This window comes from Megachile rotundata, chromosome 7, assembly GCF_050947335.1.
Source record: "Megachile rotundata isolate GNS110a chromosome 7, iyMegRotu1, whole genome shotgun sequence".
Lineage (NCBI taxonomy): Eukaryota > Metazoa > Arthropoda > Insecta > Hymenoptera > Megachilidae > Megachile > Megachile rotundata.
Window position 1 is genome coordinate 3,390,513 of NC_134989.1, and position 18,069 is coordinate 3,408,581.

The 18,069-nt window shown below is 32.3% G+C and overlaps 1 protein-coding gene and 1 long non-coding RNA gene across 21 annotated transcripts in view; one reads left to right on the forward strand and one right to left on the reverse strand.

Moving 5' to 3' along the window:
- LOC100884044 (rap guanine nucleotide exchange factor 2) overlaps positions 1-18,069 on the forward strand; it is a 302,494-nt gene that overhangs the window by 209,928 nt on the left and 74,497 nt on the right. For 15 of the 20 annotated variants that reach the window (XR_013038761.1, XR_013038762.1, XM_012293187.2 and 12 more), the window contains exons 2-3: positions 6,047-6,628; positions 12,999-13,074. Coding sequence is in view for 18 of the 20 variants with exons in the window: in XM_012293187.2 (XP_012148577.1) it covers positions 6,318-6,628; positions 12,999-13,074 (387 nt within the window). In the remaining 2 variants the exon portion in view is untranslated. The remainder of the gene's footprint in view (positions 1-6,046; positions 6,629-12,998; positions 13,075-18,069) is intronic. The other 5 variants (XM_012293190.2, XM_076533673.1, XM_076533674.1 and 2 more) reach the window with 1 other exon arrangement.
- Positions 1-18,069, reverse strand: part of LOC143264811 (uncharacterized) — a 264,256-nt gene that overhangs the window by 20,854 nt on the left and 225,333 nt on the right. The window lies entirely within an intron of this gene.

An 18,069-nucleotide genomic window follows, 5' to 3' on the forward strand; every position in this document is an offset into this window, starting at 1 on the left:
TTCTTCTTCCATGAAATTTTCTTTTTTCATTTTTTCTTGGAATTAACACCCAGCGATCTTGATATCTATGGTAAAAGTATAGACAAGAGCGAGTTTGTTTATTCTAGGGAAAATATGGTAGTCAAGGGGAATCACTCGTTAATTTTTAAAGATGTATTCTAGTCTAAACCCTTAACAAAAATTTATTTATTTTTTGATAGTAGACATTTATAAACGTAAAACTATAAAAGAATTTTTTTGAATTCCTGAAATTGACGAAGTAACAGATGGTTAGCGACGATTGCATGCAACACAGCGTACGACTATGCCATTCTCATATAACGGATATGAGAAACTTTAATAGTGCTGTTTTCGATATAAAATTTTATTACATGACTGACGTAATATCTCAAACTGTAGGTGACTTCAAATTTGGCATACACCTTTAGTCGATATACCATTATCTGAATTAGAATTGTTCATGCTCGAGTACTCGCTGATGATTTTGATAGAGAAGGATCAATAATATTCGATATGAGTGGACTGCATTAATTTATTAGACGTGTGAATTATTAACGGACTGTCCCTGCCCGAGTACAAAAATAAACTCTGTGTCCGACGGTCGGAACATTTCTATGGCTGTTGAAGATTTTCTTATTGCCAAGAACTCAAATCAGAAGAAGTGAGCCTCTATAGAATCCCATTTCAGACTTTTTAATAATTTTAGTGTCGCCGTGGGGTTGAAAGCTTTCCCTATTTTTTCCATTTGGCAAGCAACGGTAATGTCTACGCAGTTCAATGCCTGTCACATGATTTACAACATTGCTGACCCACCCGTGCTGGAACCCTGACAGTCATGTCATAAACCAGGGTCTCTAATGCGTTTCTAACCAGAATTATAGAAATGAAAGGATTTTTACTATTTATTTCACCTTTTTATTCGTGAAAAAAGTTAGAATCTGTATCCAAAATTCAATTCATTTTTTACATTTTCTTCTTTCATCTTTTTATTTCAGATAAATGAAGTGATCGGAATTGTGTCAGCTAGTAAGATACCTTTAAGAAAAAACCTTGTACAATGATTTATGATTAATTAGTTATCATTATTTTCATTTCACAAAAATTGTGGACATTGATAAAACGTAGATAAATATGTATGCAAAATGTCAATCTTAAGGAACTTATGTTTTGTTTGTGAATAAATTCCGAAAATCACTAAGAAAACGAGATTATAGATTAGAATATTCTCTTAAATATTTGGGAGTTTGAAAATGGTTTTGTAGCAATATGAATTTGAGGATTTATGAATATAGATCTAGAAATTTTAAAACTTTAATCTTTGGAGACTTTGAAATTTGGTAATCTACGATTGTGGTCATTTAGAGATTCCTAGGAACTTGACAGCTTAGAAATTTATGCATATGGAAATTTATGGATGTAGGACATTTTGAGATATTAGGAACTTCGGAATGTAAGAACTAGGCATTTGGATATCTTTAGATTTGGAGCAGCAGAAAATTGGGAACCTAGGGATTGGTGCGTCTAGAAATTTGAGAATATAGAAATTTGATGACATAGATATTTTAGAATTTTTAAATTTAGGGTTCTAGCGATTTGGAGAAGCAAAAGTTTCAAGAATTTGGATAATTAGACATGTAGAAATTTCGAGATATAGAAATTTGTTGATCTAGAAATTTCAGATCCTAGGAACTTTGACGCCTAGGACTTAGGTGACATAGATACTTGAGAATTTTGGAATTTGGCAATCTAGGGATTTAATAATTTGGTAACCTAGGAATTTAAGGATCTAGCGATTTGAAAGCCTAGAAATTAGAGAATTTGTTAAATTTGGAAATTCGAAAGCCCAAAGATTCGAAAATTTGAACATTTAGAAATTAATAGTTAATAAGGTAATGCCTGTTCATTAGTAACATGATTAATTAACAGCACTATAATGATTTATTTTTATTTCATAAATAACTTCTGAAATGAATAAAATGATCATTAATTTCACATAAAGCTCATTATAAAATGTTCTTAAAGGGTGCTACACAATAGAGTAATATATTTGAAAAATGAAAATGGACCGTTACCTTTTTCTTTTTACATAAATAAATTATTCTACACGCATTGAACTGTAGAGTAAAATTAATTTATACAAGAAACCGCTAATATTCTCTTACTATTCGCGTGCGTACTTTTTACAAACAATAATTCGTAGGAAAACAGTTTCGATCGTAAGGATTTTATACTTTCTATTGGGTCATATTTTTCTTTTACATTCATTCAGTCTTCATTATATGGAAATTTTTATCTCAGAATGTAACGAAGTCCATAATCATATTCACAATCCATAAATATATGTCAGCAGCCGTAATCTATAATTATTTATCATAACATATACATATGTATACAAACTCTATCCAGATCACATTTGAGAGATACCATTTCATCATCTATCAATTTTTGGTCATAAATGTACTAGTACTTTTAGACTCGAAATTGAACGTTCTTTTCATTTCCGAAAGAGAAAATACATCCTCCTATTAAGAAAAACCAAGTTAATCTCGAAATGACCTTCAAAATTGCATTCTAAGAACAATCTACTCTCGATTTACAGAAGTGGAAATGTGAAGTACTTAGCTTTTGACTTTGGTAGTGTAACCATTATTTGATTCCAAAGAGATTACTGAATGTAAACACGCGACTAGAATGTAAGAAAAATACACTTTATTTAATTACATGTTCAAAATGTATGCCGCCTTCCATCACGTAATATTCCGGCCTTTCACTTCACATTTCTATTTCTGTAAATCGAGTAATATGTTAATAAAATTATCATGTAATATACGTTTTGAATTCGTCTCATGTCCTCTAAAGCTGTGAATAAAAAAAAATGTATGTTCCTATTTAAAAAACCCAAGGTGACCTCGACTTTGCGAAGAGAACAAACTGTTTTCAAAATTTGCTTTACTAATATCTATTCTGCACTTCATACCCTGCAAATATTGTTCTAAACTTTTTTTCGTGAGGTAGCTGCAAGTGGGAGAAAAATCGTGAGTAGCGTTACAGGTAACACTCTGTATAATAAACTATAATAATATTTCAATAAAATAGAAAATGGAGTTACTTATTTGACTTGCATTACTTTTATATCAAATTGCAACTTTGTTAAAAGATTCATTTCAGAATAATTAAATCTTATGCTTGGATAAGCATGACGAATTATTTTTGTACAAAAACTATTGAAGTATTTGTAATGGCCTTGGATCGAACCAATTTATAGGATATAAAGGACCTGATTCAAAGAAGGGAACCATGGAAAGGACGGGTTGTAAAAAATGTTAGCTTGAAGCTATGAGAATTTTTTGGGGTATCTTGTTTGTTGGTATTTCATTGCTCTTCAAAGTGAACCGTCTGTTCGTTTTTTTGTTAATAATATCAAGAACTCTTCTTGCGTTAGGGCTGACAATGAAGAGGGATAAATTTATTACGATATGCTTTTTCAAGTAGCGAAGAAGGAATGATACGGATGTTAGATGGGAATGATTAATCTTTCAGTATTTATGCAGTAATTTTATGCAATATAAGTATAACAGGCGTTATAGGAATATTTTTAACGAAACATATAATTAATACGTAGGTATAAGTTAATGATGGGAATTAAGTGAAAAACGTTTTCCTTTATACGAAAACAGTAGATATAATTGCTTTTATAATTTTTCTTCTCAGGTGGAGGAACAATGCATAAACTTCAGCAAGGTGTTTGTTTGTTACAATTACAAATTAATCATTTTGAGCACATTGATGAAACATTCATGTGGTTATTTTAACGAAATCTTAAACTTCAAACTGTTATACCATAAGTACCATTTTGTCATACTTTATGTCATCAGATCATGTTAGACTTCATAAAAGTCGCAAAGGCTGTAATTCGGTTCCTACTAACTTAACAATACTAAATAAAAATGTTATTCAAGTTGCTCACTTTAACGTTACCCTTTCGTCATGCACGTTTTATCATAAAAATTGAATCTGGAATCAGTCAGACCCCTCTTCTATAGCGCCCCATTATCAGAGAAGCATCATCGTCGTTTCCGACGCCACTTTCGAAATCATAAGAAGGATCAAAGGACTTATCGTAACGACGCGATACGACGCTTTCACCATCGCGACACTCGATTCCTTTATGACTGTCTCGGATTTTATCGCCGCCCTACCTCCCCTCTTTGTTATCAGACCGCTCGTGCAAACGGTCCAAATTGATAACGACACCCGTGTCCCGATCAACGAAACCATGGCGACATCGCGACGCCGTGATACACGGTAAAAAAGAAACAGATTAGGCACGTAATAAGAAAATCGTTGCGTCGGCATAATTCGAACACTGAAAATGGAAAATTGTGTTTTTAAAAAAAAATAGACGCGCAGAAATGAATTAGACTGAAAGTGCTTTTTCAAAAAATGTAAGAGTTGAAATGATAAAGGCTGTATGTACCATTTTTTTTAAATTGTAAAGAAAAAATCGTGATGCCTGTGAGTGCTATTTTTCAAAATATTGAACAGTAGAAAGCTGTATAATTTTAAGAAAACTTGTTTTGTGTTTATGAAATGTTTATATAACAACCGTAAATAAGATTGCAAACGTTATTGCAATTATTTATAATTGTTAACATATTTTGCCAGTAAATAACGTTAAATAAAAAATTGTCCTAGTTTTAGCAATTACAACTTTATTTATTTGCACTGTATAATTTTCGTCGACGATTACTGTTCTCAAGAACGTTCTGCCGCGAAAGGACGCTTCCTTCTTACGTTTGCACTGACTTCCGTTACACGCCAACCACACGGAAGTGAAAAAAAAGGTCTCGTTTTAATTACGATCGAGCTGTGGGTGAGAATGCCGTGCCTTGAATCAGATACTGTTTCGAGCAAATGATTCTCCTTAACGACATGGGAGAAGGGATTTGATACAGCTATGATCGCAATAAGAAAACAGATTTAGAGCAATTACCAATTTTTATGAGAATCAACGTAAAAGTTAGATGTAGTGATTTTTGTTTTGTGGGAATTCAATTTTATTAGTCGTTTGTTGGATTATTTGTTCTATTTCAGAAAAGAAAAGTATTTCTGATCTCTCACCAGTAATACCCGTACGAAAATGATAATAAACAGGTATTTTCTATTAGACAAATTTGTTTAGGGGAAAGTGATACAAGTAATCATTTTAAGAAAGAACGATAAAACTTTGTAATTATGAAAGGTAATGAAATGGTTTTGATCATTTCATTAATTTTAAAATATACTATATATTTGTGTTTAACAGTAGGTATACTGGTTTATGTATATATAATATAATATTATACTATATTATACTATAATATTATACGAAATGCATAGATTATATTATAATACGTATGTAAAAATAAGTATATGACAAAAGTGGAAAAATATAAAAATCTAAAAAATGTACAAACAAAATCATTATACTTCATATTTCGCAAATTACACTACATGCACCGTCAATGGTACACCTACCACTGAATGAGAACCTTTGCTCAAAATAATGATAGTACTCGCATTCAGGATGGATAATTATTAATTCTGAACATTTTCATGTTCCGAATAAGAAGAATTATAAATCGAGGCGTGCATGGCATATTATGATAATTACAGAACGAACAAACCTAATTATTATCTGAACTTGAAAGCAGATAACTACCCCATTATTCTCACTCCTCGGTAACTTCGAGCAACACGGTAACCATTAATTACTCTCCCATATACGTATCTATTTACTGGAAGATCCTTCAATATTCAAATGCTTGTACAATTCGCACGTACAATTTTAAATTTGCAATTCAAAGCATTCTAAAGATGCCACGATTTTAATATGTGTATCACCTTACTAACATCCGGCCATCGAAGGAAGAGCATTTTCTCGATACCGCAATCGAAAAGCTTGGAAAACTTGTGTTGAACGACGATCGATGAGAGCCAGATTCACGGACGGCCCACAAAACATTCGAGCAAACCCTAACTCGACAATTCGAATTCCTTTCAACAGACAACTTTTGCTGCCACGCAAACGTCAGCTTGAAAATTCTCGAACGAGCAGCGTAACAGTCTCCGATTGAGCGCATATCAACCCCTTTCTCAGTGGAAACGGGAAAAAAGGAAAGGAAAAAAGAAGGGGAACGTTGGCAACGGAAAGTCCTGAAGAGGATGTAGTCTGGAGCATCGGTGACGTATGATAAAATAAAAGGAGAATGGAAGCGAAAGAGGAGTCGTCCGAGTCCTGGAGGATCACCGAGGGCTGAGAAAAATAGAAAGAGAGGATGCACAAGCACACGAGCCAACTACGTGGCCCCAGCGGCACCGGAAGCGGACACCATGTTGCTAATAGAGGTCCTGTCAGAAGATGGAACAGTTTCCACGGTGGTGGAAGCGTCGGCGGAGGCGCGAGTAATTTCAACGACACCGTCGGAAATGGCAATCTGCCCTCTGGTATGATCAGTAAAGCTTCCCAAGAGCCGTTCAGGGCTGTACCCAGGGCTGTACAGGCATTGAGAAGCGAATCTGTCGATCGAAGTCATCGAGTACAACCACCGCCACCCCCTGCCTTCCCACGAAGACGGTTCTCCGTGTGGTGAGTCCAGACATCCAAAATAACAATTATTTTTCATATTTGTATGGAAAAGTTCTTTTAATAAATAGTTATTCAAATTATTTAAATCGAAAGTGGTTGTTGCTAGATCTATAAGAAATTTTTTAAACAGTGATGTAATTATATAATATTATTTTTAATTCTAAAGAGATCTAATTTTTATTTTAATTGAAATATTAATTTCAAGATTAATTGAAATATCAGTTGTAACTTTAATTAAAATGTCCATTCTAATTTTAGTTGAAGTGTCAGTTGTCACTTCAATAAAATATCAAGGGTCATTCCACGCCAAATCGATCACTTTTGGAAGTCACCATCTCCGATTTTGCTCTAATCGAAATATGTTGTACTCCGTGTAAAATTAGGGGGATTTAAGTCATCATTTTGCCGGTTCCGAATTTGTTAATGAATGACAAGCCGTTAAAGTTTGCAATTTTTGCCCATTTTGGCGAAAATGGGAATTCCACTTGGGAATTTTTTTCTCAGAAACTACTGAACCAATTTAGCTAAATTTTTTTTTGTTTTATTCGTGAAGGTTTGGGTTATTTCAAAATATTTTTTTTAACTTTGTCAATTTCTTATAAAATGTTGAAAAATTTAAACAAATTCTTTTTTTACGTTTTTCTCAATAAGGGGCGTAAAGGGCTAAAATTTAAAAAAAATATGTTCATATTCTTTGAAGCTTTCCCTTTAAAATGAGCCCTTCAGAACGATGGAGCCTCGAAAATTGACGTCTCTACAAGCTGGAAAAGGACGCGGGGTACCCCGGTTTCAGGTAGGCGAGTCGCGCATTCAGCTATTATGATGTAAAACAACATTACTGGCCTCAAAACTATACAAGGAAACTTCGTACGCGATTAAATGACTCTGTTGGTACCTAGCAAAGTATATTAGTACTTACTTTTGACGAATCACACATTTTTTAATCATAACTTCATTCATAGATATTAGTTCGTATATTTATTGTTTATATTTTAAAAAATGCATCATTACTTGATAGAATTCGCGAAAAAGTGGTGATTTCTTTCTATCGCAATAGGATAACAGTGGGTTGTGATCAAAAGTATGGAAAGTATTATGTGTGGTTGGAAAAAATTTAATGACAGTTAGTTCATACACTAAGTACGGAGCCATCATTATCGTACGAGCAAGTCCTACTTTATTTTCTTTATTTGATAATGACGCAAAGCTGAGAAAACTTTTAGACCCTGTTATTAATAATGCTGTTGCCAAAGGAGCTTATAAATAATCGGTATATTTAATATATTCATTTTGTGTTACATAATTAAATGCTATGTTCAAAAAAGATGATTCTGCCCATTCAAATAAATCTTTAGGAGTGAGAAATGAATTTTTTCGAACAATCTTTGCAAGCTAACGTACATTGCAAGTTTTTTAGTGCTCCCTTCAATAGGATAGCATGGCCCCTCTACCGTGAGTAGTTGTACAAGAATGCCATTTTACAAAAACACCGAAATTACTTAAATGAATAGTTGAATTAATAAAACTCTTTTTGCTTTCATATTGCGTAGCTATCTCGAGAGATAAAAGTAAAAGTCAACTTGTGATCGTCAATACACGAGTTTGGGGGTCGAAATGTTCATTCAAAAGTTCTAGCTGCCATTTTCTGCAGACATTAATCCATTTGCTTTAATAAATTATGATTTCCTAGAGGTGTACAGCCCCCGTTGAATTTTGCCTCCAATTACGGTAATTAATGCACGATGAACACGCAACGTGTGCTCGAAAAATGTTGCTTCAGAAGAAACTCTCGTTATTAGATCATCTTCGTATTGCTTCGCTCTTAATTCTGATGAAGTGAAACAGAACCGCGTTTTTCTCGACAACAGTGGAATTATTGGGCATGGAAATTTGATACTTTGAAAATCACCAATATTTGAATTTCTTTTATTTCAAATCTCTAAATCTACGAATCTACCAATTTATAAATCTACAAATCTCCAAACCTATAAATCTACGAATCTTCAAACCACCAAATCTCTAACTCGGCACATTTAAAAATTTTCAAACCTCTGAATTGTCAAATCCACAAATTTATAAGTCTATAAATTTACGAATCCACACTTCTTCACATCCTCTAATAATTTAATAATATATTTGCTTCATTAAATCACATTAGGTATTCTGATACCACGAAATCGACCATTTAACCTACATCAAGCTAATAAAACGTTACCCAAAATGCTGTTTCACCATAATTTGATTAAATATAAAGTTTTCCTTGAAATTACGTGAAAGTACATCGGAGTTCACGGTATAGCAGCTGACGCAACCTACGTTGTCCCACGAGGTCATGGGAAGATGCAACAGTTTCGTCGTTTTGGTCGTTTTCATCGTGTAGAAACAGTTAGGAAGCTAATGCTGGTTGGCGCAGTAAAGAAAGAAGGTAATAATGGTAGCGGATGACGATCGAAATATTTCATTAGTTATATAGCAGTTTTGATAACAGGGTCCGGTTAAATGGTGTATATGATATCACGAAGTGACCGCGGAAAAGCGTTCCAGCATTCTATCGTCGGACACTGAAATGGTTTAACGGTACATTTCGCAGATGCGGGGACATTTTCTGAGAGAAATTACCGCGTGCTCGGGACATTATTCAAGAATATTTAGGGAAACGGGGATGGTAGGTAAGTGGGAGAAGCGAATATTGGCAGTCGTTAAAAAGTTTACCGGGTTTAATGAAATTTTGACGAGATACCAAATGATGGCTGCACTCGAGCTTTAAATCGGTTTAATAAAAACTTTGTTATGTTCTACTATAGATGTCAAAAATTTATGTTCTTTAAAACTAAAGAAGTAAATAACCTTTTTGAACCTTATTAAAATTCCATTTATTTCAATTTAAATACCAACATATCTCTACTTCTAATATATTGATCAGATACTGTGTACACTTACATAATTTTAGTAAACATTTTTATTCAGTAAATTTCCCTGAGTTTTATATAATTCTACCTCACGTGTGGGCAGAAATGAAAATTAAAATCGTGGAAAAAGGTCGCCAAGCAGAAGGAAATACATATGTACACGTACCAGCTGTCGAGCTTTTATGGAGATTAATTGAAATTTATTTAGATTGTAACGCACGTCCGTCCGAGAATGTATTACGCTGATTTATAAGCCGGATAAATTTTCGTTAGGATGTTGCATTGATAAAAGATGCGATGTCAGCCTACAACAATTTCCAACTGCGTTTAAGGGATGAAAAGAATGATTTATGTTCAGACGTCGGTAAGTCGATGTTACATTTGCGTTAGTCTGACAAATCAAATGGAACAATGTGATAACAGGTGTTCGTTTCCGAATCTACGAATTACAAGTTGAATAAAGGATTGATTTATGATGGAATGTCGTTGTTTTCGAGTTTTCTACAGCACATTGACATAATCATACACAATTCATGTATAGAAAATACGAAAGATTGATTGTATAGTTTAGAAAACATATGAAGAAATTATTCAGATTGAGTAATTGTGTGTTGAAAAGCAAAATAACGAGAGATTACTGTGCTTGTGGCGAAATAACTAGAGTTTATTGTTCTCGTGATCATATAACAAGAGTGTTCTCGTGGTCAAATAACGGGAGTTAGCTGTACTCAGTGCAAAATAATGAGAATTAATTATAATCGTAAACGAAAGTTTTTTATACTGGCAGTATCGGAAGTTTACTGCACTCGCTGCAAAATAAGTAGAATCTATTATAATCGTGGTAAAATAATGAGAGTATATTGTTCACTTGATAAAATATCGATAGTATATTGTTCACTTGATAAAATATACTCGTGGCAACATAACGAGAGTCTACTATAAATGTGATGTATCATTCCGGCACTCTCCCTTATTTGACAAACGGAAGAAGAATTATAGGTAAAGTTATGTTCAGTGACGTGTTCGAATCGAGAATGGTTCAACCCTCGATTCTCTCGAATCGACGGGTGATTTTTCTAGAGTCGACACGGGTAGCCAGAAATTGCCAGCTAATTCGAGGAGTGGCAGAACGAAAAGGGAGAGAAACATCTGTCGATTGCTCGTACGTCGAACGATCGTAAACATTTAAAGGGCCGGATACCACAACAATAGATATATTTACACGAACGCGTGAATGCACCCCTTGGTCGAGATGTTACGTTCGAGGGTATGCTTCCAGTGATAAATTGCACTTCGACGATCACTTCCGTGTCGGTGTGCCACTCACTCGGACCGTTATTGTTTGGAAGAAATTTATGGTTTAATCGATGCTACGCTTGATCGTTTTCAACCCTTTAACAAAACTCGTGTACGATTAAAATCGAAAGTGGTTTTAACGTTGGGACGCCGATACAGGTATATATGTATGTACATACCTGGATTATTAACTCGGGAAAACTGGTTACCAGGGGAATGGGTTTTAGGAGGATGGTAAAATTATGAAGGGTTGTTTGTAAAAGGTAGCTCGGTTCTTGGATTAAGCTCAATGTTCATGTAAATCTTGTTATTTTGGTCAATATTTTGTTCGGAGATTAGCTTCGATTAGTTTGTGGCTACAGTCTGAGCCAGTAATGTGTATAATAATCTTTGTGGAACGTACAAATACATTGTTAGGTTATCCGAAGATCAATTAGTCGTGTAACAAATATCTGTGACAATTAAATTAGTATAAGAAATAGCTTTTTAAAAATACGTTACAGTTTTTGACTTTTCTATTTCTTTCGTGTGTTTTGCGTATGATTTTTCAGATACTGTAATTATGGTATCAGAAAATTTTTAAAATAGATTCTTTTTGTTAATAAATAAAAATGAATATGTATTAACTTTTTGCGTTCGAAAAATGCATCACACTTAGCATTCGATTTGATACAAAAATTTTAAATAAGTATTTTTTAATTAAATCTGTAGTGTTATACATATGGTGTATAAATGTAATAAATCAGACAATAATACTAATTAATAATAAAGAAATAATAACTTTAATCGAATTCATTACACTTTTGAACTAAAAGGTTTTAAAGTTGCAATCTGTCAATAGCAAAAATGTTCCTACTTTTAGATTAAAATTACAAATGTAAACAAGAAAAAAATATCGGAAGGTCATTAGCTTTTATCATTTTTCTGGTGTGAAGGAGGATAAATAGTACGCGCACTTCCATTTTATTATAAGTTTATCGAACAAAGTTGTTCTGTTTATTAGTCTAATATTGATTAATATCTATTTCTTATAAGACATGGTGTGTCATTGTGTACACCAAACATTATTGAACCCATCTAGGTAAGATCACATATTAATATAAAATTTATCTACCTTTCTAATGACATATACAAAATATTTAATGTAAACAATTCTATATTATATCTTCGAATGTAGCTCTAAAATTCATTACTTTAATATGGATTAACATCAAATTGTTTTGATTGATGTTAAGGTGCAAAATAAATATCAACATCGTCGTATATCGTTTACATTCGATGATATTAGACGCACCAGGTGCGTCATCAATAGTATTACACATTATTTGCTTAGTAGGTCAATATTGAACATACTATATGAGCTATTCATTGTATTGGGCAATATAGAGTGCACCAGAAACATAATCAATTCGGTCGTACTTCATAACGCACCTGATATGTCATTAATTGCATTTGGTATTATACGACGCACCTGATGTGTCATTGTTTGAATTAACACTAGATTTATGAAACGCATAAAAATGGCGGATATTAGATTTCTTATTTTAAATTATGAAAATTATTCGACAGCTTTCATCAAAATATTAACTTTCATCGATATAATGAACATTGTATGAACTAGTGTATGTATTATCCATTATTTAGTTATTTTTATAGTTTAGTTTCAATTTAAATATAAGTAGTCATTATACATCCGCAAATCTACGGTTAAGTTGGTAGTATAGAATACTTGTCATACGCTAATAAATAGTATAGAACGTACATGGTGTCATAAATTGCATTTGATGAACAGCATATGACGCATATGGTGCGTCATTAATTCTATTAAATACCCAAATCGTATGGTTAATAAGTCGTGGGTCATATACCTCTAGTACTAGAGTAGGTAAACTAATATTTAAGACACGTGACAATAAAAGAAATAAATCAAGGTACGTATAAAACGTAATATGCAATTCTTTATATCATAGTGAAAAATAAGTAAGGAAATTGGACAAATAATTGCATTCAAATAAATCTGTGCCAAATTTCCAATTGTGGATCATTAGTACAAAAAGTTGTTTCGAGTAATTTTACTTTTTTAATTAAGGACCGTTCCTTTCGTAAATGAGTTTATGATTGTCTTTGGACGAATTTAATAACGTCATTTCTGTTTTTTGTTACAGCTTCGGGAAGCGGACGGGTGGCAGCGCCAGAAGACCCAACGAATGCTTCGTCCTCGAGCCCTCCGAGATGATCGTCGTAAGTACTTACAATTACAATTTGCAATTAGAAACAACATTGTACCTTGCGAAATTTGTTACGCAAACCACGTTTTATGACCTACTAATTCGCGATGGCGAAAAATTCACACGCGATCTTTTCTACGCATCGGAAACTACACTTCAGCATTTAAAGTTTTCACAATTTACTATTTAGCTTGAGCAATTCTAATTTCATATGGTAGTAAATGATTTTCTTCTTTTATTGCGCTGCTTTAAATAACGTTTTGATACTGAAAAATTAATTCACCTTCATTTTTATAGAAATTTAAATTCCTGAAATTGAAAATGCATGAAGTTAATAATTTTTGGTGATTTTTTTATCGATTTATAGTAATACTAAGTATTTCTACGTTTTCCATTTTTCAAACTTCAAGATTACAAAATTTCTGAATTTTTTAATTTTAAAGATACCAAATTTCTATATTTTTAAATTTGAAGGTTACCAAATTTACACATATATTTTGAATTTCTAAATTTACAAATTATTAAATTACTAAATTACTAAATTACTAAATTACTAAATTACTAAATTACTGAATTATCAAATTTCCGAACTATAATAATATAAACTTTTGTAATTTTTTATACCAAGTAAATTAGTAAGTTTCTGAATTTTGTAATTTCAAAAATACCAAATTTCTACATATTTGATTTTTCAAATGATCAAATCATCAAATTTCTATGCTTCAAAATTTTCAAATATCTAAATTTTCGATTCATTAAATTATTAAATTATTAAGTTTTTAAATTTCTTACTCTAAATCTTGAAATTACTAATGTATCAAATTTAAAAATCTCCGAAGTACCAAGTTTCATAATTTTCTAGTTATCAATAATTCGTCATGCCTTTAATCAACAGTAGTTAACATATTAAATCAACAGCCTTTACACTAATAATAAGCGAAATAGTCAGTATCAAAATGAACAGGTATTTCTTACTTCCATTGTAACTTCTCTCTTCGGACATTTACATCATTGACCATTTCAACCTCTCAATTATCCACCTTACGAAACATCCTCAAAGTTATCTTATCACCTATAACACGTCTCTCGTATACGAACAAACAGAAGAAGCCATCCATCGCCTGTCCGTCGCCACGTTGTTTCCGCGTTCTTTTCAATTTTTCTCCGTCATTCGGTGAAAATCGACGAAATGGGCGTCCCTTATGGAAACGACGCACATAAAGCGAAGAATTGACACGGACGAACGGCAGAAATTTTTCTTTCTTTTTTCTCTTACCGTTTTGCCCCATATTCGTGGATGCACACAGGAGACACAGAAGAGAGAGAGAGTCCCTTGAAGCTCTGTTGCCGCCACGTTGCTTGCAAACTATTCCATAGTGACGATATCGCATAATGAAAGACAATGCTGTCCAGGCTCGAGACGCAACGTGCTAGACAGTTAATCAATAGTGTTCCTCTCTCGTGTTATGCTCGCCGTCGAGTTTTCGAGTTTGCATCGCTGCACTTCTCGATGCGGCTCTGCAACCGTTCTACACGAATTATTCGTATCGAAAGTTTCGGGGAAATGGGAGAGACGAACTGTCCGGATAAACGATCGTTTGGGAAATGTATCGTGATTAAATACGAATTATGCAAAATTACCCTGGTAGACTGTTTCCTGTCGCTGAAATACGAAATTCTGCAAAATTTACTTGCTACGGTTTCGTTACAGTTTCATTTTGCAAGGATTGGCTAAAAATAGAAATCTGACTATCTAATACTTGACCACCTTTGACCTCTAGTTGAATTTTTGTTATTTTTATTTCACAAGAGAAATGTAGTTTTTAACATATAAATATAATCTAAGAATTATCCAATTGACATACAAAGTTATGAGGATGTAATTTGTGTATGACTTTGTTTCGTAATAAATTGTTACTTTCCGTAATGTTTATTTATTTTTAACAAATATCTACAGCACCGATATTTAAAGTATTGTAAATAAATCTTTATTTATCTTATTCGGGATTTGCATTTATTTTCGTGTTTAATAAAAAGTTTTGGAAACAATCAATATTTTGAGTATTAATTAGTGTATTTGATTTAATGGGGTAACTAAAAACCACTATACATTCAGTTAATTTTATATACGTATGATAAAAACATAGCTGAAACTATGTTAATTTTCAGTCAAATAGTTTTTGAAAAATAGATATTCGTTTTAGAAATAAAAAAAAATCCGTTCAAATAAAATAGCGGAATAATATAATAATATAATAGTAGCACAGAGAAATAGTAAAATAGTATAGTAAAATCGTTGAACAATGAATAGCAGCATAATGGAATAATGAAATAATTAACAGTTTAGTGATGAATGTGGAACAGTGGAATAGCAACAGAAAATTAGCAAAATGGTAAACTAGTGGAATGATAAAATAATTGACTAACAAATTAGTAAAACAATAAACACAAAAATTATATAAATAGTAAAGTTGATAAAATAATAGAATAATAAAATAATAAATAAATCATAATCAATTTAATTATTTATTTTCAGTAAATTTCTTCTAACTACATTTAACTTTATTTTAGTAACCATTATGTCAAATGCCTGAAATTAGTTACAGTTAGATAAGTAAGGCCATTCCTATTATAATGATCAATTAGTACAAATATAAATTTATACGTCACTCAAACAGGGTGATATTCAATAGATAAGTAAAGCTATTCCTATTCTAATGAGCAATTAGTACAAATATAAATTTATACGTCACCCAAACAGGGGTGATATTCGATTTAAGTTAATGAATTCAATTCTATCTAGTTATGGTAATTTATTAATTTTGGTACCTCAGTATAAATTATTTCGTTAGCACCGTTTTATAAGACACACTTTGTACATCCAAGGAGTGGGTATTTAAATTTCAAACTCGTATCATTAAGGAACGAAATTCGTCCTGCTACCAACACAGGAGTTGTTCGTTAGCAAACTTTAAATGGATTTGCAGTTCCTAAGATTATAAACAGCGTCTCGATTACTTGATTAAAGTTCTGCTAATAAGACGAAGGAAAATTGATCCCTCTGATAATTTCTCGGGATTTACTCGCCTTAATCCCCCTCTGTGTCTCTCGAAAATCGCTAGAGCTACTTCTAATTATACGACATTTTAAATTTATCTCAACTTTTCTTTGAAAGCTTTATAATTCATTTCGAAATTTTGTTTCTCGCTGCTGATATAATTAGATTAAACGACCGGTGAGTGGATCTTGTAAGAGACAAACTATTCGAAGAAATACATGTTTGTATCCTCTGTATTAATATTAATGAACAGGGATTTCAATTAAATTAATTGGGTAGGAGTAATTTATAATTAATATTAATTACTATTGTTAAATCGTACATTGTACTTGCAGTTTAATTATTCTGTTTCACATATACATTTTTAATGTGTTTCGTTTATAACGTTTAGAAGAAATAAAAATTGTAAACATTGTTCCTATTTAAAATAAATGAATTTATGAAGCAGTCATTCATTATAACAATCTTATAATAATTATGATTTTGCTTCCGTAAAAACGAAATAAGTAAGAAATTATAATTTATAAACGTGATATTTTTTAGATCAAATGAAATACAAGAAACTGTTAAGAGGAATTTTGGATGATGAAAATCAAATATTTGCGTCAAATAACATAACTAGCACCTTGTAGGTCCGCAGTGACGACACATCGTATTGGCCGACAATGACGCCACGAATTAAGTGTTTCGTGCTGCCATCTGCGATGCGCATTTCTGTTTTACCGACAATTCGGATAAAAAATCTGCATGATCCATGGATCTTGCTATTAAAAATTTAATAGAAAAATTAAGTTATATAATAAAGTTATATAATAAAAGTGTAGAGTGTAGAATAGCGTACGTGGTACCTTTTATCAGATAAAATGTTATGTTATTTACTTAATTCTTCCTAAACTTTTTTAGAGATTTTATACTTGATCTATGCAATATAAAATTTTGTAATTAATATCAGTAATACAATTACATTAGTATTCATTCTTAAAAATCTTATACTATATCAATTTTTGAAATTATTCGCATGAAAGAAATTCCAAGAAAATTTAACAATTCAACATATTTTTTAATTGTATAAAGTATTCGAATGATATTGTCTATGAAAATTGCTAAAAACCAAAAAGTCGTTACATACAGATCAAATGAAATTCAATTTTATCTTAGCGATAAAAATTCTTATCGTGCTTTAACCCTGCATTATCTGAAATTCACCTTAACCACGTCCCAGCAAAGTGCACTATCAATTCAAAAACTTTTACAAATATCTTGTAACTGTGCCAATACTTTGTCGATCTATTAGAAGTATACTCGAACTTAGAACCTAAAAATTGAAAAGAAAACTCCGGCGCGTTTGAACTTTAAAGTATATTCAAAACGCAGTAACTTCGACTATAAATCATCTGGATGCAGTGTAAAACTCACGGAAATTCGTTATCAGCTGACAACCAAGCTGCGATAAGATGTCCCGAATTCGATCAATGAAAATGTTCGAGCGATACATACTTTTGCGAACTAGTTTGATTTATTAGAAATTTTGGAAAGTCGTTCGATGCATAAGAAATTTCTATATACATATAGTTTAATTTATCGAAAACTTTCTTCATACCGAAACACAAAATTATACAGAAATTGACTAGGACGCTGGGTGCAAGAAATTTTTCGAAATTAAAAAAGACGTGTAACTAGAGAACACAGTTCGGATTACGCAATGCGTTGTGCCGTGTACGCTTGTACATAACTTCCTGTTCTTGTCTGCTTTTTTCTACAGTGGTATCTTGGCTCTTCAGTTGACAACGTTTCATTATGTTGTAACGGCACATCGTAGATTTAATTATTGCCTGAGTGAAATTAATTGAAGGATCTTTTGATTACGCTGTGGCCAGTTATTGCTGGGTCAGGCGTTTCTACTTTAATGATTTTAGTTTAGAAAACTAGTAATTTTGAATTTGGGACTTC